Here is an 18,739-nt window from a genome sequence, read left to right on the forward strand (position 1 = left end):
CACTTGTTTGGTTTTTCCTTCCTAATATGATTCTACAATACTTTGAGGAATGCATAAACAGGGAAAGAGGTGCAATATCCATGTATGCTCTAAACAGTCAAGAGAAGAGAAAAGCATGTCCAGCCGCTTGCATTACAGACTCCCCAGTTCACTACCTGAGAGCTGGCTCTTCAAAGCAGGCTTTCCTTGAGTGATTCTCCAGCCTTGGTTTTTACAGAGTATTACTTTAGATGGCTCTTTTTCAGTGCCCAAGGCACCTGACTGAAGAAATACTGCACACTTCATATGGAAATAAGAAACGCAAAGAGAGACTTGAAAAGAAAAGGTATTTTTCATAATTAAATACTCTTCTCCTTTAACAACCTTACAAAATATTTTTACCAAACACAGATTATAATACTCTGTTGATTAAAATTAGAGATTAAAACTAAATTCCAAACATAACCCTGTCCTCCAAATGTTACGCATTTTGTGAATCTGAATAAATTTGCTGTAGAGATGTGACCACAGCCACCTTTGCTTGAACATGCTGCAGCAAGCCTTTACACTGCAGCTTGAAATTAATGTTATCTAAGACTTCTCTAGGAGAAATCAACCCCTGAGTCACCTATTTATAGAAATTATTTCATGCCAGTAAGAAAGAATTCATAAATCTCCTGCATGGGCAGTAAAAGCAAACAGATAGCATCAGCATGAACCAGTCAACTTCCCAGTCCTCACCTCCCCTGCAGGGACACCCATTTGGACAACCCAGAAACCTGGAAAGCTCCTGCCCCTTCAGAAGGGGGAAAGGAAGGGAAATTCTTGCTGCTAGAAATGCAACTTTATGGCTTGTCCAGAAACTGTCTCCTGTTAGTGTTAATTCCCATTGCCATTAGGAATTGGCTAAATCTCATTTAATTCTTGAATAAAAATTCTCTCTGGAGTCTCAAACAATGTTATTTAGGCAGCTTTTCTGGGCCTGCTGATTTCCTTCATACAACTGACACCTACCTGTGAAAATTGACACAGAAGGTACTTTACAAATGCTCCCGTACTCCTATCTTCAAAATATTTCTCAATGCCTTCCAAGTGATTTATGCAAACAGCAACTGAACAACAATTAAATACTTCTATTTTTAATTTCCTGGGAATGAACTGGTATGGAATGAACAAACTGGAAGGAGTTTTACAAAAAGGAAACCACTTACATAGCGAGAAGCATGTATTTAATTAAATGCTTTGCAAAGATACATGAAAAAAGCTATGTGCATGACTTTCTTTAGGGAGAGCCCCAGCTGTTTATTTTTTTTTTTTAAGGAACAAACAAAAAAACGTGGAAAGCACAGATGCAGTAAAGAAACGAAAAACCTAAGTAAGTTTGTACCCACATACTTTACAAAATAAAGCATGCTGGAGGTACAAAACATTCTATATACTGAATGACCAACAATTAAATGCACTGTAACATTGTTCTCTCAAACACTGTAAGCCTAACAGCTAAGCTCTGAACATGACATTGACAATAGGCATCTTTATTTTGTCAGCCTTCTAGAGAGTCATTTAGCACCATCACTTTGTTGCTTTATTTTTTTTTTTGCCCTGCCTATCTCCTACCTTGAAATAACAACAGAAGCATAGCACCTTTTAATATCTAAAATAAAACCAGGAATATTAATTGCATCCCAACTTCCAGAGATGAGGTAGCTCATGCTAAGACATGATGGAACTTTCCTGCCTTGACAGCTCAAGGCCAGTAAGTCAAATTACTGGTGATGCATGTCTGGATGTCAGCTAAAACCAAGGAATTTCTAAACTTTCTTTATTAGCAATTGGTCTGGTATACATGTGAATGGTCTGCAACGTACAGAAATTGGCACCATATATAAGACATCTGTATAATTCGATACATAATGGCTTCTCAGATGGGCAAATATTGGAAAATCAACAAGTACTGGGTTTAAGACGTATTTTGGAGATTAAGGATAATTTAATGGAATTACACAGTACATTGTGAAAAGTGAAATCTAGCCTTAAAAGTTAATATATGGGACAACCCTACTGAAAACTCGTATTTACCCCAGTCATGTTTTTACTTCATAAATTAACCATGGCTATGGATCACTCTTCTGAGCAGACTTACATAGAGAAAAGTGCAAGAAAAACAATGACAAATTAAGATGGTCTTGTCTGAAGAGATTTTCTTCTACAAATGACACAGATTTCTGTGCATGGCAACCACAGGAACACAAACTGGGGTAGAGGGAGTAGGTATGACTGAAATATAGCCAACAGTTCACAAAAGTGCTCTACTTTTCTGTTATTCAGTACACATCAAAGCAAAAGAAATAATCATTAGAGCTTTACATAGTTCCACATTAAATCTATCTATTTTGGATACCAGGAAATGTCAAGATAATTTGAAACAAAACCGAGGTAAAGGATTCTTATTACTTTTAGAAGGTGGTCATCAATCCTCTTTCAATTGTACTAAAAAGTTGGTTTCAATCATTGAAAACGGAAGGTTTGTAAGTAAAATAAATATTCAAAAGGAGGCCGGGCATTTAGAAAGAGCTGTATATACAATGCTGATCCAGTATCAGCCATTACTTCAAGAGTCTCAGGATTAACTTCAATCAGTCTAAGTTCACGTTTTAATTGCTGCTGTTGCTGGGTAGTGTGTTATATTCCCCCCTCGCTCTTACACAAAGCAAACTGGCCCAATTTCAATTCCAAATTCCTGGTCGGTACTGCCGATGTCCACGGGTGCGATATCGATGATGGGTAAGCGTGCCACGTTCTGCGTTCTGTACTCAAAAACAGTCTTGCCCACGTTCCCATTACGTTTCTAGAGGGAAAAAAAAGGGAAAAATTTAAAATAAGGCCAGAGCATATGTCAAAACCAGCCTGAAGTGCAACTGGTGAGTCGGTTGTCTGATTGCTCCAGAGAGTGTCACTGCACCTTTGCTGAGGAACACTCTGAGCTCTGCACCTCTTCTGAAGTATCTATAATGAGCAGATCTATCAGACTGACACATCAGGGCTGACTTTCCCCTTGTGCTGTGAAATTCTTCTCTATGTGTTAATAATATGTGCCTTCATCCATAATTGTGGGCTTACTTTAAAGCACAGAGAGTACTTAACTTATTTCAGGAGCAAGACTAGATTTAGGAATAATTGCCAGTATGTTGGTCTTGGCTGAAACTGTTTATGAATGTGAAAAATCTATTACTTGCTGGGGTCTGTGCCCACCACAAAATTTTAGGGAGATTTTTCTCCTAAAAGCTCCTTTGCAGCTCAGTCATAGTACTAGTGAGCTTACTCCACAGTACTGCTGCAGTAATCTTGCTCGTCTGGTGGACAAAAGTTTGTGGTTGTCTCACCAGTTTGTGTGATTCCACTCAGAGCCAAGCAAGTACTGGGAAATGCACAATGCCAAGATATGTATCTCAGTATGCTCATTAAGAAGGAATTTGGAATTTGCAAATAGCCTCTAAATAGTGCAGACTTCTATTACCTGAAGCTAGATTATAGCAAAATCCCTGATTTATCAGTTACTTCTACAATTCATTATAAAATCCCGCAGCATTTTAATTACTTCCTTGCGTGGGTTTTTTTTTTTCTAATTCAAGAGAGAAGTGAAAAAGTACAGAAGTCTTTTTCCACCCCAGCAAAGGGCCAAAGCCTTGAACTTACAGAACAGCTGTCGTGCAGAACAGTGTATCTGAAGCGGCTGTTTCCCTCTGCCTTGATCTCCAGGTCATTGGCCCCTTTCAGAATCACAGCTTTTTTCAGGTTCTTCGTCTGGTCATCCATGTACCCAACGCTGTTTTTACAAAGGTAGGTGATGTTCTGGGAAGCTTCCTTGGACAGGAGGCGCAGGAATGTCATCTGAGTGACAGCTGTGTCCCCGTACACGAACTTTGGAGACAAAGAAATAGGTCACAGGACACTGAAATTAAGAGCTGGTGAATTTACAAACATCTGCCATTATTGTAATCTTGAAGACATGACTAGTAGGAGGCCTGTTACAAAAAATCTATGGGCAGTTTCTTTTGTCATTTTCTGCCAGTTGAGGACAAAGAAGTTTAGCTATTCTCTGACAGGGAGAATTTTGATCATAATTCTCTGCAGCTGAAAAACTCAGAGGAAGTTTGGCTTCCACAGATATGCCAAGCTTTGGAGTGAATTCTGCCTCATTTCTGAAAGGGATTCTTACATATGAAGTAGTGCATTAGAGCAACCTTGAAACAGGTAAGAAACTTGAAGCCCAGAAAACTCTTTTACAATGCACCTGATATATCACCAAATCATTAACTTTTCTGTAGGGATTGTATTGTATTTAGAAGCAGCACAAACAGAATAAGTTTGACTGTATAAAAATGACTATACATTTGCACATGGGCCTTTAAAACTAATCAATTGGCATAGTTTGACAAATGTTTCACAAAGTGTCGCTGTTCCTATTAAAAAAAGCAATTTTCTACCAGTAAGAAAAATTCTAAAATTCATCCAATTTTCTTTTTCCTGTCCATGCATATTCCATTTTATTCATGTTTTATGAATCATTGCAACATAAAAAGCAACAGTCAAGAATGACTAAAAATTTATACATTTCACTGAAACCAGTGAAGATAAAATCTTATTCACTGGTACTGTCATAATGTATAAAGTGTGGTATAACCTCTCTTCAGTAATCTTGGACACATTTATTGTTTAAAATCCATAGGGAGTGCACTTGGCTATTACATAGCTCATACTATTTGTTACCAAATCTGACGGTGTTTCAAAAATACTGAAATATTCTTTTTAATATTCCTGAAGATGATTCCTTCCTCCAAAGAGCATCTGCCTTACAAACCCCTCTGTGCAGCACTGCAGGCAGCTAAACATCAACTGGGATGTGTTGGGTCATGGCAAGACTCCCTGAATTTAGTAATAAGTGAAACCATCTCAAAAAAGCAATCAGTATCACATCAGTTCTCAATCAATATCACACCTTTTCTCAAGTTCTGAACTGCTTTCCGTAATCCAGTTGATAACAGCATTATTTTTTTACACACCAAATACTTAATTTAAAGATAATAATGCTCTATGAAGTAACATTTAAATATATTCTCTGTGCTTTTGATGAACTAAGATTAAAAATGGCAAAAACTAGTTAATAAATTATATACTGTGCATAGAGTAAACTTCTGTTATTTGTCAGGGTTGTTAAGCCTAATTTTAGAAGCTACCATAGAGGAAAAAACCCAGCAGAAAGGTGAGTAAATTTTTTTCTGCCTAGAGACTGATGGATTCATCATGGATCAACCTGATACATATTGTAACAATCATAATTCCATTCAAAAACAAAATTATAAAGTAAGTTTCATAATTTTTAGCAGTATAGAGTTTTCTGAAAGGAATATTAGAATTCAGTTAAAACAGCAGGGATCTGGATTATGTATCAGGGCAGAACTAGAGTTGTTTAAGGACAAGATAGAGATCTAGTAAAAGGCTGATAGAGAAGCTGATGTTTTTGTCCAGCAGTGGTCTACTGTAGCCAATCCTGCACTGGATGCACTTGGATTGTTTTTTCCCCGGCTATTTCCTATCTTTATTATATGGCACCAACAATCAGTTGACCATAAGCCAGTCAATCAACAAGTTTAATGTTCTGCCTGTAGCAGAATCTGCTCAGGGCACCAGATGAAGCTCCAAACCACAAGGCAGCAAGCTTCACAGAGGCCAATTCTTAACAGTGCCTGAATTTATTTACCTGTGATCCCCTGTTCATGTCAAGGCCATACCAAACTGGCTTTAAGTCAGAGGACCTGCTGGCCCACCACGTTTTACGGGGTACAGTAGATGGGTTGGCAGAAATGCAGGTCTCCCCAGTTTCCATGTTGCAGTACACTTTTATAGCATCCTCAACACATCCTTGGTTAGGATCGATCCAATATTCACCTACAAAGAACAGAAAACACAACTGTTACCTGACAGAGATTCTGGAAAAAACTGGCAGGACGTAAGCACAGATGGGTGGCAGCGGTGCACACAGGCCAGTGAGCAGGCCCTGCTGGCCAGGGGGCAGGCTCAGGGCACACAGCAGAGGTGTGAACTCACCGCTCCTCTTGGAGGGGTGGCACAGCTTCAGGTCGTCGCAGGTGCGCGCCGGGTGTTTCTTGGAGCCGTCGGGGCTGCGCATGGTCTCGATCTGGCTGCTCAGGGACTTGAGCGTGGCGTGCACTCCTGGGTCTGTTTTGTTGTGGTCATCAGGGGCAGCTTCATCTTCAGTGAACTCTGGGAGGGGATCCGCCATGGCATCGTCGTAGTGCCCCATGATGTCACCAATGGCAGCAGTGAGGTGGCCTGGGGGCCCTGGAGGGCCAGGAGGACCAGGCTCACCTGGTGGGCCCTAGGGTTCAAAACAAAAAGGCAACAGAGGTCCAGTAGAGTAAATACTATGCCAAATGACAGCAAAGCCTGCCACCAAAAAAGAAACCAAAAAACACCAAACCAAAACTTCAGGCCCAGTCACTCTAAAGCATAAAGAATAATTCAGATATAAAGAATCCATCTTTCAAAGAACAGGGGTAAGAAATTAGAACTGCATGTGAGGTATATATTCACTCTGCTTTGTGTCCTCTCTGATTGCCTTCATGCCTTGCTCAACTTTTTCTTACTCCTGATTCTAAAATTTAACAGCTGGAAAAAGTCACCGAGGAATGCCCTCATTCCCTTTGTTTAACCTGTCTCTCCTTGCTGAGATCCCTGCCTAACAACTTTCTTTCTGAAAATTCCTGCTTCCCCTAGGTTGCCTCAGGATCATTTTCCTGGATGGAAAATCTGGCACTAGAGGCATCTTTATATTTCTCCAGCACAGTGCTGAGCTCTCTGGCCACAGAACTCTGATCTTTCTGTGGGACAGAATCTACATCATCCTTACTTGGAAATGCAAGTGTTTTCCTGACTAAGTAAATTTTCCCAAATGGTGGGTTGTGAGGTCCTTCTGTCACCATGAAGTGGGACACGTGAGAAGGTATCTGTTAATAAACATCTCACCCTGCCAGCCCTTCTCTGGCAGCACAAAGTCTCTAATGTACCTCCAGGTGAATTTCAATGCCCTGGTGCACCAGGTGGTGGATCAGAACTGGCCTTTTCTTTGAGAGTCATTACTTCAGAACTCACAACTGGAGCTCCAAATGCTAATCCAAACTAACACAAACCGTGTCTGAAAAGTGAAATCTTAACTTTTATTTCTTGCTTTTTGGCTCCGACTTACAGCTGCATGCAAGGCCCCCCATGGAAAGCAAAACTAAAAATATTGGAATGTGATATTTTCGTGTATGGTTTCACTCCACAGATGATAGAGACATATTCTTATGCTCTGCCATAGACTTTTCATACAGGTTTTGTTGTCTGGGCAGCAGTGGAGATAGTGATAATTAGCAGAAATTCAAATGAAACAGAATATTAGCACATGACAAACACAGGAAAGACTATGTCTTACCAGACAAAGTCAGCAAAAACTGCCTTCATTTTCTTGCCCATTATTTATTTTCTTCTGCCTCTTCCACAAAATAAGCAATATCAGTTTTTAATTCTCCATGTGATCACCTAGATCACTCTTTTCTCAAATTCCTCTATTTTTTTTTATTTATCTTCTTTCAAATAGTTTAATTACCCCTTTTTTGAGGGTTTTGAATTGGTACAAGTGCAATATGCCTGGGACATTCAGCAAGGTTTGAGACTTTCTAAACTGGTCAAAACAGTTTTCATCAGCAGCAAATTAGTTCATGGTTAGTGTCTGTAAACCTCTGCCCAGCATGAAGGTGAGCTGGGATCATCCCAGGTCCAGAAGATGAAAATGAGTAAGAAATGAACCCTTTCAATACAGTTACCCTGGATGTTTGCTGGAGCAACTATCAGACTTTATCATTTTTCTTGAGCTTATAGATGTTCAAGAAAATAATGTGATGGGCTGTACAAAACAATCTGATTATTTGAAGATAACCTTTCCCCCCATATCCCCATCAATTTACCTCAGGTCCAGCTTCTCCCACAGTCCCTCTAACACCAGGAGGCCCAATTGGCCCGAGTGGACCAGGACTTCCATCTTTTCCAGAAGGACCAACTGGACCTGGAGGACCCTGGAAAATATAGGAGACAGATGGAATATATTTTAGCATTTAATAACAAAGTTTTACTAAACAGCCCATTATAAGCAATATCATCTCAGGAAAAGAATCTGATTACTTGTGCCTATTACCAAATTTTTAAAAATCGCCTTTTTTCTTCTTTTGTAAAAGTAAGAAGGCAGTTGAAAAGCTGCTCTTCTCAAGTAAATCACCTCAGATAATATAACTTGGCTCAGCTGTGTATCTTTTTTCTTAGCCATTTAAGTGGGATCAGTTCCAGATTCCAGATGCTGTGCAGACTGGAGTACCTTCTGTCCACCCTCAGGTACAGGCTCAGAAGTAGATGTAGTGCCTCCCTTGGATGTTCCCAAGGGACAGTATTTCTCCTTTATTTTTGAGTGGCAATGAGAAGGGGGATGAGAGGCAGAGTAGGGATTAGCAGAGCTGCCACATGACTTGTATCAGCTGCAGTAAAGGTGCTGTAAAAAGAAACTGCAGCCCTGTCATCATCCTGAGAAGACATTTTTTATCTACCTTTAATACTACCATAACTACACCCATGACAGAGCTTTACTGTATTAAACAAGGTGATGTCTCAGCAAAAGAAACCAGGGTAATCACCATATGACACCAAAGTCAATAAAAGTCATTGAAATAAAAGTGATGCAGAAATACACATCTGAGTGAGGAAAAAAAACAACAAACTCCAAGCAAGAAAAACCTTAAAAGTTATACTCACCCGAGGACCAAATGGGCCTGGGATGCCAGGACTGCCCTGTTCACCAATTGGACCCTAAAAAGAAGAAATTATCGTATCATTGTGCTATTTAGAAGAATTTACTTTAGTTTTAAGGCATTAGTGTGTGATATACACAATTTGGTATGAATAGGATTAAAATGTACATAAACAGTGGATGGTCCCTTTATCTTAATCCCTTTGTAACTTAATAAAATTTACTGGTGCTTGGCTGCAAAGCTGTTTCTCAAAAAAACCCTGGTTTTGAGGTATTTATAATCAGTGGCTTACAAGAGAGCAAATGACAGGGCTATCACCAAGTGAGAAGGTAATTTGGGTGTTGGGGTCTTTTTGTTGCTGCTGTTCCTGTGTGTTGAAACTTCCAGCATTTCCACAGCACCAGTGAGTAAATGTAAAAAAAAAAAAGGCAAGTTTTCCATGATATTTCCATTCAACTGACAATGAAATCACAAAGTTCTGGAAAGTATTAGCAAGAGATGCTCTCACAGTCCTTTTGGGATTTTGCACTGGATTCCTTGACTCTAATGAATTCAAACACTCTTGAAAAGCATTTCACACTCTAAACAGCTTATCTAAAACTACCAGCTTTTGTTACCAACTTGTGCTGACAGTTCACTGAATGTCAGAGATTGGCCTTGCAACGGGAACAAGAATAGGAGAACGCACATCTTGCAACAACAGGTGCAAGAGTACTTTCAAATTGCATTAAAAATATTAGCAAGTACAGACAGCAGGCCACTCAAACACCTTGTGGGGAAAAATAACTAGTTTGCTTTTTTCTCTCTTTAAATAACTATGTTCCTGATACACTATTTAAGTAGCAAGCAAATAAAATTACAGTGAAAGCAGAACAACTTACAGGAGGGCCAGGAAGGCCTTGAAGTCCAGTGAAACCCCTGTGTCCTTTCTGGCCCCTGTCGCCTCGATCTCCATTATCACCTTTGTCACCACGAGGTCCTTGGGGACCCTGTAAATATCAATGATGAAATGTAAAATTCTCAGCTGGAGAAAAATCTCCAACCTGAAAGTCCCCTCATTTGCTTTTAGACACTGCACTCAGACGTCCTTCCCTTTTAAAGCCAGAAAGATGGTGATGTTGAGGCAGCTCCAAGAATCTTAATTTTTTGCCAAAGAATAAGTAAGTAATTACAGAGAACTGTGCTGTGCTTGAATACAGTTGTAGCAAATGTATCCTACTTTGCTACATAATACAGTAAGAAAACCACAAATCTGTACTAATGATAATAAATAATTTGCAAAACCTATTTTTTAAATATTCATATATTTCTTCACCTTATTGTATATGGCAAATTATTTTTCTGGATGAGATTGAAATATTAAGGATTTCTTACAGGCTCATAATAATAAAGCATATTTTCAGTATGAAATCATTCAGGCTGCATCCTTCTCACAGCTTTTTCACCTTCATTATGATTAAAGTAGAACTGAAGTTACATTCCCTAACTACAGACAGCAACATCCAGGAGCACCTTGCTCCTATTACTGTCACAATTTCCTTGTTGTTAGCATTGATAATTTCAAACTTCTTACATTAATTCAAGAATCACTGGGAAATGTGGCTGCTGTTTTCAATTCTATATTTGTCAGCCCAAATTGCATGCTAAATTTCTCAATGCAGGATTCCAAATAGTTTATCAATGGCATCATTATCAGTAACTGCTCAATAAACTTCACTGTCTCTCAAATACATCTGCTTAGGGACAGGACAACATTGTTTTGAATTTCCCAAGTTTGCAATTAATTTTCTGTTCCAGGCTTGGATTGTTAAAGACTTATGTAACATAAAAAAAAGAGGAGTCTTGTTTATTTTCCTTTTCAGACTGAAGTTGGACATTCATGGGTTGAATTAATGCCTTTTAATGGGAACAGGTGATTTTGTTGTTTTTCCTGCCATTTTTATCTAAAAACATCCCTTTTTTGTTCAGTATTCATTTCTTTACCCCTTATTTAGACCAGACTCCAGCAATTTGCTAACTCAGGTCCTACCATTATCCAGACGGCTCCAAATAAAGAGCACTACTGGAGTATCCAAAGCACTACTGGAGTATCCAAACACAAATACCCAAATTTGTGCAGCTTTGCAGCTCCTTGCACCCACTTGCAGTCAGAACACGAGGTGAAGCCTTGCTTGGCATTCTCATTTGGGCTGAATTCCACACACACTTTCCCCAGTGGTATCTCAGACAAAACCACAGTGACCGTGGGCAACTTACAGGCAAACCTCTTTTTCCTGCACGGCCTGGGGGACCCATGGGACCTCGAGAACCCTGCAGAGATTGCATACAGAAAGAATGTCAGGTACTGCACAAAAACCATACACAATAGTTTTTGATAAACTAAGGATTTTTTTTTTTAAAGCCTCACTTACAGTTTCACCTCTTTGACCTGCATCTCCTGGAGGTCCAACAGGACCTGGAGTTCCTGGACCTCCTGGAGAGCCTGGTAAGCCTGCAGGGCCAGGTTCACCACGATCACCCTGCAAAGCAGAATGTCACTGTTAATCTAAAGAGGACTGGTCTAGACCAGAGCAACAAAACTGTAGCACTGCCAGTCTGTTTTTGAGCAATTGCAACCTACAAAGATATTCCTGCTGCAAGAACTCAAGTCTGAGTTTGTGGAGGCAGATGTTCTTAGCCTCTTAGCCAGGCATCCTCAGCTTTGAGAGGTACTATATTCAAAGCTGTGATACACTTTCAGAACAAGCTCTCCATCCAGGTTAACTGAATGAAAAGAAAATCTACAGTGAGTCAATAATAAAATGGGGATTTGCAGAAGAAAATTAAGAAAAGAATATATTCTTACACGTTCTCCAACAGCTCCATCTCGTCCAGGAGTACCGTCATTACCAGCAGGTCCCTGGAGTTATGGAATAAAAGTAGAGCTGTTGATTAGCTCTGAAATCCTGCATTTCTAGAAGAACCAGAATGTTGTTCTCCACCTCTAACTTCAGGAGAACCCCACCAGTCTTTTCTGGCATGCTACAATGCTGTAATACTTACTTCAGGACCAGCTTCACCTACAGGCCCAGTGGCACCTGACTGGCCAATAGGTCCTGGGGGACCTTTATCCCCAGGTGGCCCAGTGGGACCTTGCTTTCCTGGAGTACCCTAAAAAAGATAGCAAATATATTAAAACTTTAATCACAAAACAAAGAAAGCACTAAAAACCTACTTCTTGCCAAACTGCTCATTAATCTAGACTGAAATACTATCTACGTTTGTTAATTAAAAAACCTCTAACATTTAAAGAAAAGGTTCTGACAGAATTTGAGTATGTATTTAAAATACTTTGTATTTTTAAGAAGTTACTGATAAATCAGTAAGTCTGATGTCATTATCTGCAAGAGGTATGGTATTTTAGATTTCAGAAAAATATAATGCAGTTTGAAATAATTAACATGATTTTTCTGTCTCGACACCAACAAACCTTGTTAGCCTGGAAAAATTCCTGGCCAGCTTTAGCTATAAAGTGACTTAATGGATCCAATGGTAATGACACATCCTCCATACCAACCCTTTTACTAATGGTCTATTTAATTGCTTGGTCTACTGGATCATAAGGCTATCCAACAAATATCTATAAATCCTACATGAAAGCAAGAGAGCTGAAGTGGCAGTTTGGAAGGCTGTAGTTCACAATTTATGTAACAGTGCTTACAGAGTATCTGCTCACATTCGAGTGACCTTTGGGCGCCTAAATGAGAGTGTGGGGCTGGCTTTTTCAGGGATCAAGTTTTAAGTCAAATAGGAACATTTTACACAGAAGCCTTAACGCTATTACCCACTTCCTCTTAATTCAGATTCAGACTTCCCATTATGGCAGGAACAAAAAGGAAGTAAACCTTCCACCTCATGCATTTGCATGAGGTTAAGTTCTTTACTATTCTCTCTCTATTAAGTCCTGCAACTGGAGTTTTCCAGCTTCCTCCTCCTGCTAAGGAGCACCACACTGCAAATCCCACACTGAAGTTCCCAGGCCAGTGGCACATAGCCTGGTCCTTACTTACTGCAGGTCCTGGCAGCCCAGGCATGCCTCTCTCCCCTCGCTGTCCTGGCATTCCAACAATCCCTCTCTGACCAGTGGTTCCTGCTGGACCAGGGGGGCCATCTGGGCCCTGAAAGCCAGAGGAGAAAGCCATGTCACTGTCAGGTCAGCAGCAGCAGACAAGCCTGGAGCTGGGAGCACAGCCAAGGGACGCACCGGCTGCCCGTCATCGCCAGGGTCACCCTTGTCTCCAGGGCCACCAGGAGGGCCAGTGGGCCCTCGGTCTCCCACACGGCCGTGGGAACCAGGATCACCACGAAGACCTGGAGGACCTTCTTTTCCTGGTTCACCAATAGGCCCTGCAGGCCCTGGGGCTCCCTAAAAAAATGAAAACACATCATTACTTTGGACCCTTTTCTGACCACGACAGTAAAACTCGAAGGACTGTGTTTCAATCAACTAGAAATGAGCACTCTGAGGCTAACAAATGTGAACGAGCTACAAGCTATTATCATCTCTTTTATGGTAAAATGAAATTAAATAAATATCAAATTATGTCCAAGTTCCACCCATGTCCTCCCAATCTTCAATTCCAAACTCACTCCTTTAAAAGACACTTTTTTTATTTCTCTTTGGTTTTTTTTTCTTTCACTTCAAGTATATAACCACTGCTGCAAAACTCACCCTTGCCCATTCTTTCTAATATCATCAAGCTTAAGTCCATATCCAAACTTTTTATTTCCATGGTACAAATTAGTGTTTTAACAGACCTTTGTTCATTTTCTCAAATACTTTTAAAAGACTTCACGTCTTTTAAAGTTTTCCATAAACCTCACATTTGATAACCTTACAATCACTGCATTGTTTTTTTCATTATAACATTAAAAAGCATGTGAAGCATGACACAGTTCTCTGGAGTTCAACCCTCGACTTGATCCACTGCTAGTATTTTTTTATAGTGTTTCTGAAAATGTTTGAACAGAAGAGATTTTGTGTTTGTGGGTTTGTTTTGAGTTTATGTTAATGGAACTTATGAGTAACTCCACCAATGAGAGAGCCCAGTAGAGGCTCTTTCTTTCCCGAAAACTGTCCTAATTTCAGTCACCACTGAAAGGAAAAAAAGGTAAAATATAGAGGAAAATATAACTTGGGGTTTGTATTCCTCTAAGCAATCAAGTCATTTGAGCAATCTGAGCAGCAATTTGAAAGCTTACTTAACCCAATGGAAAGCCTTGAAGCAATATCAGGAATTGGACCAAGCTGAAGACTAATAAGCTTTATTTAATGATGCAAACAATCAGTCACAGAAGTCAGTGTTGACAAGCTGTTCTTTTCAATAGCAGCAGGCCATAAACACTGCTTCACCTTTCTTGATTTATTTAGCCTTCAGATTCTTGGTGACCGTTTTATAAAACATACCTACTAGGAAAATGATAATTAACTTACAGTAGGTCCTGGAGGCCCAACTCTTCCGGCAGATCCTGGGAATCCAGTAGCACCCTAAAAAAAGCCCCTTTTTAATGCCATCTTTATCAAAAAAACCCATCTAGTTACCTCAAATATTCTTGGCTGAATTAGTGAGCAAATTATATTTATATACCAAAAAAACAAGCTAAGATAAAGAATAATATACACATTATATAATATCTTGGTATTAGATTATCTTCAATCAGGTCTCAACACATAATATCTACTTACAGGTGGACCCTGAGTTCCTCTACCACCTTTCAGACCAGGAACACCTGGAGGGCCCTAAAAAGAAGGGAGAAAGAGAGGGATGATAGTGAATACCCATATCTTTTTAAATGAACAAGATCAGCCTATGTCACTGGTTCTGTGATGATTTTCTTCATACTTACTGGGGGACCATGAGACCCAGCAAGACCCTGTGGTCCTGGAGACCCAGCATCTCCTTTCTGTCCAGGTTCTCCAGGTTCACCTTTCACACCAGGCTGACCATCAGGGCCCTATAAAAAATAATATTTAGAAGAAACATCAGGGCAGGCAACACCAAATCTTTCCTAACAAAATAATTCTGTAGAGAATTTCTAAAAGGGTAAAAAAAAAAATACCAGCGGTAAAAATCAGTCCAGGAAACACTGCATTTGTTTAACAATTCAGCATGGTCTTCAGAAGATCATACATGACATTTTCTAAGCATTCTGTGAAGCCAGTATTTCCATTTTAAATATTTTACTTATCTAGCTCACATTTTTCTTCTCTTTAGATTTTCTGTTTTCTTTAGCAGTTACAAAACAAACATTGTCTTTTATAAGCTTTTTTTTCCCACCAAGGGAAGCAGGTGCAAGACTGTGAAAAGGATCCTGAAACAGGATACTTAGGCTGTGGGAAAGCTTAGGGTATTCCAGTCCATCTGTCCATCACCTCATTCCAGCCTTCACTACTCATGGTGCAGATCTTTGCTACTTTCAGTAGTCACTTTTTAACTTCCCTCATTTTAATCTCAAAGGAGCAATATAACATATTAATGAAAATATGAAATCTGGTGAGCAATTACATAATCTTAACAGGAAAACCATTTTTCAACTGTCTAGGGCACTTACTGGCCCTTTCCTTCACTTGATATACTGATGGGAGAAAGAAACAGCTCTTTTTGCAGGAAAAAATGTGACTCCCAATCCAGAACACCACAATATTATTTGTAATGAAGGAAATGAAGTGTGTCAAAGCATGAGTAAAGGAAACTCATTAGTGTTCCAAAAAAACATACCGGAGGGCCAGCAAAACCAACAGCGCCAGTTGGGCCATTTTCTCCTCGGGAACCCTGGTCAGAAAAATTGAAATAACTATTTAACAACCATCTTTCTAAAGATAATATTATTTACAGTTCAGTATATCAGAAAGGCTGTTAATTATTTACTGTCATAAGTGTCATTATACTTTTGCTCTATTAATCAGAATCAAATGATCTTTTAATCATAAAATAAAGGATACTAGCTGTGATGTTAAAAGCTGCCATGTGTTCAAGATTATATTGAGCTTTCAGAATTCAGAGATGGAAGACACAGGCAAGCATTAAAACAGCATTAGGAGAAATTCTGGTCACAACTCCTCCCTTCCAGGGATGGCCAAAGAGCACACACTTCATTCAACCTACCACTCCAATCACACTGGGGAAAAAAAACACTAGTTCAAAGATGTCCTCTTCTGTAAGGTCACAACAGGCTTTGACTGAGCTTTCCACACAACATTTGCTTGGAAAAAGAAGCAGCTGAAGGCCAGCACTCCCCTAAAAGGGTCAAAGCTGCTCCAAATTATATTGGAAATAAGTTCTGATTTATGACAGGGGCATAATCAATTTCAAGCAGTATGAAGGATCTAGAAGGGCTGAGCCTCTAATTCCCTAATTGAAGTCAACCCTTCAAATACTTCAAATTACTAATAGATGGAAGATGACAAGAGTTACATAACTGGATGAACTAAGGATTACCTCTGTGCTTTGCCCATTAAATATTTATTTATATACAGTGGTATCTGATAGGGGCATGCTTTTAAAAACATTGACACGATTACAAGTGGTGGCATAGTTTCAGGAGTGAGGTAAGTGAGACTAACACTATAAAGTTTGCCCTAAAACAAGTATAGGTCACAGGAAGAAAATCTGGTAATACTTTTGCAAGTGCACAGCAACAAGCCAGAACTTCACATCTGGCTACAGAAAAAGGGAAACAAAAAGGGGAAAATATATCAGCAAATAAGAAAAATGCCTGGAGTTTGGATCAGAGTTAGGTATTGTTAACTTATACCAGACAAAAACAAAGCATGTTTACTCACAGGGTTTCCACGAGAACCAGGAGGACCAACTAGACCTCGAGGACCTGGTTCACCCTTAAAACAAAATGAAAGGATTTTATTTCCCAAGTAACATTAAAACACTACTGAAGTGTGATAATTCCAAGAAACTTCAGGAGGAAATGGAATAAAAATCTGTTTACCTTTTCACCAGTGGGACCTGCTGGACCCATTGGGCCTATTGGACCAGGGAGACCCTTTTGAAAAAATTGAGATGAAAGGAAGTTAGAAAAGTGATGCTCCAAAAAAGGGTAGTTTAGAATTTCTCATATATTACCATTCCCTTTTTCATTCCTTTGAATTCTTCTACTTTATTTCTGGAAACTTCTTTTGTCTTCTTTACCTAACATTGACTTGACTTCCTCTCTTAATGACCCAACTCCCCACAAAAGACCTGCTTTCCTTCATTCTCTCTCTTTTTTAAGTTCATCATCTGCTTTATGCAGTATTCATGAATAAGGCAAATGATATTTAAAAAAAGCCCCACCTTTATTTTGTTCTCTCAAAAAGAAATCAAGCATTTTTAACCAATCGCACAGAGTTCTGTTTCTTATAGGTTAGTATTTACCTTATTTAATTAATTTTAAAGTATCCATCATTTTTTCTGAAGAGTCATTTAGATCTTACAGACTACTCAGAAATGTTCTTTATCTCTTCATAAGGCAGGCAAATACATTGAAAACTCTCCATCCAAACCCACCAACCCCACATAATGATCCTTCAACTCACCATCACTTCACCTGTTCGTTAACGAAGAACTGCTCTGTATCTTGGGATAATGTTTGATTTAGATATGATCTAGGTTTGATATAATATGTTTGATTGATCTATGTTTGATTTAGATAAACAATTCCAGCTCACAGATGATAATTTTATTAGAGTTTCTGTATAGCAGGGTTTCTCAAAATATTTTTTTCCTCTTTAGCAATAAATTTAGTCCAGACAGGATCCTCGTATTTTGACTGTACCTCAGATTTCCAAATGCTAAGCAGCTAGTACTCCTACTGGTTTGCACAACCCAAGAATTTCAGATATATTCTCAATTCATGTAAAAGGTACCTCAAATATTATCCAGGAAGGAAAAATGGTCAGTGCACACAAAGAAAACCCACTGCAGCTGGGATTATTGGTCAGCTGGTCTGTGCAGCAGAGTGTGTGCAATGTGCCTTGAGCACATCTTGAGCAGACTAGAACCTTATTAATGCAATGGAGATTCCTAAGTTTCTAGAAGTGCCACCAACTTACTGCTTATGTGAAGCTTAGTACATTGACAGTAATTTTCATCTGTGAAATTCAAGACACATTGTGGGCAATTCAATGCAGACAATAAGAGAAGGCACATGCCTTAGTCCAAGACTGAGAGCTGGAAGGTTTGCTTTCTGCCTATTCATCTTTGCCTGTTCAGTTTTTGTATTTTTTACTATAATCAACTTAGATGAATCCCAAGTCAGCTGTGAATCCTTTTCACTGAGCTCTTAACTCACATTATTGATGATACCAAAGAGGGGCTTGGAAAACAGACACCCCAAAACCTTGTGCACAGCAGTCCTGAAAAATCTGAACATTTGGAGTGTGAGGTAATGACTATAAACCCATGACACACCGTGATAACACTGCACAGAACTCTACAAGCTGAGTTCTCTAGCACAGAAAACAAGCTGCGTGTGAAGAGCAGGTCTAAAGAGAGTGACAGATTTACTTACTCTTGCCCCATCGTTGCCAGCTGTACCTTCAGCACCTTTCTCACCAACGCCGCCCTATGGAAAACACCCACAAAGTTCAGGGCCAGTCACAGCACTGAATGCTGAGTGGGTCAGTGGAATAACTGCAGTGTTAAGGGACAGGTTAACTCGGGAGGACAGCAATGAACAGACTTACCCTGTCACCCTTAGGGCCAGGTGTTCCAGCAATCCCTCTCTCTCCAGGCATGCCCTGAAGGCCTGGTGGGCCTGGATCTCCAGGTGTCCCACTAGGGCCTGGGCTTCCCTGGAACAAAAATAAGTTGTTGCTATTCATCTGAGAAGCATCTTCGTCTCCAGGCAGCAGAACATGTTGTGCCTGT

The 18,739-nt window shown here is 39.6% G+C and overlaps 1 protein-coding gene across 2 annotated transcripts in view; it reads right to left on the bottom strand.

Annotated features, from left to right (window-relative positions):
* Positions 1 to 1,191: 1,191 nt before the first annotated feature.
* The window catches only part of COL5A2 (collagen type V alpha 2 chain), a 97,973-nt gene continuing 80,425 nt past the window's right edge, over positions 1,192 to 18,739 (bottom strand). For both annotated transcript variants that reach the window (XM_066322514.1, XM_066322513.1), the window contains exons 34-54: positions 18,556 to 18,663; positions 18,381 to 18,434; positions 16,821 to 16,874; positions 16,660 to 16,713; positions 15,596 to 15,649; positions 14,724 to 14,831; positions 14,563 to 14,616; positions 14,311 to 14,364; positions 13,081 to 13,242; positions 12,887 to 12,994; positions 11,880 to 11,987; positions 11,683 to 11,736; positions 11,249 to 11,356; positions 11,094 to 11,147; positions 9,719 to 9,826; positions 8,842 to 8,895; positions 8,007 to 8,114; positions 6,088 to 6,379; positions 5,741 to 5,928; positions 3,676 to 3,900; positions 1,192 to 2,827 (exon numbers count right to left, since the gene is read on the bottom strand). In XM_066322514.1, coding sequence (XP_066178611.1) covers positions 2,681 to 2,827; positions 3,676 to 3,900; positions 5,741 to 5,928; positions 6,088 to 6,379; positions 8,007 to 8,114; positions 8,842 to 8,895; positions 9,719 to 9,826; positions 11,094 to 11,147; positions 11,249 to 11,356; positions 11,683 to 11,736; positions 11,880 to 11,987; positions 12,887 to 12,994; positions 13,081 to 13,242; positions 14,311 to 14,364; positions 14,563 to 14,616; positions 14,724 to 14,831; positions 15,596 to 15,649; positions 16,660 to 16,713; positions 16,821 to 16,874; positions 18,381 to 18,434; positions 18,556 to 18,663 — 2,256 coding nt within the window. In that variant the 3' untranslated portion in view covers positions 1,192 to 2,680. The remainder of the gene's footprint in view (positions 2,828 to 3,675; positions 3,901 to 5,740; positions 5,929 to 6,087; positions 6,380 to 8,006; positions 8,115 to 8,841; positions 8,896 to 9,718; positions 9,827 to 11,093; positions 11,148 to 11,248; positions 11,357 to 11,682; positions 11,737 to 11,879; positions 11,988 to 12,886; positions 12,995 to 13,080; positions 13,243 to 14,310; positions 14,365 to 14,562; positions 14,617 to 14,723; positions 14,832 to 15,595; positions 15,650 to 16,659; positions 16,714 to 16,820; positions 16,875 to 18,380; positions 18,435 to 18,555; positions 18,664 to 18,739) is intronic.

This window comes from Sylvia atricapilla, chromosome 7 (assembly GCF_009819655.1).
Source record: "Sylvia atricapilla isolate bSylAtr1 chromosome 7, bSylAtr1.pri, whole genome shotgun sequence".
NCBI classification, from domain to species: Eukaryota; Metazoa; Chordata; class Aves; order Passeriformes; family Sylviidae; genus Sylvia; species Sylvia atricapilla.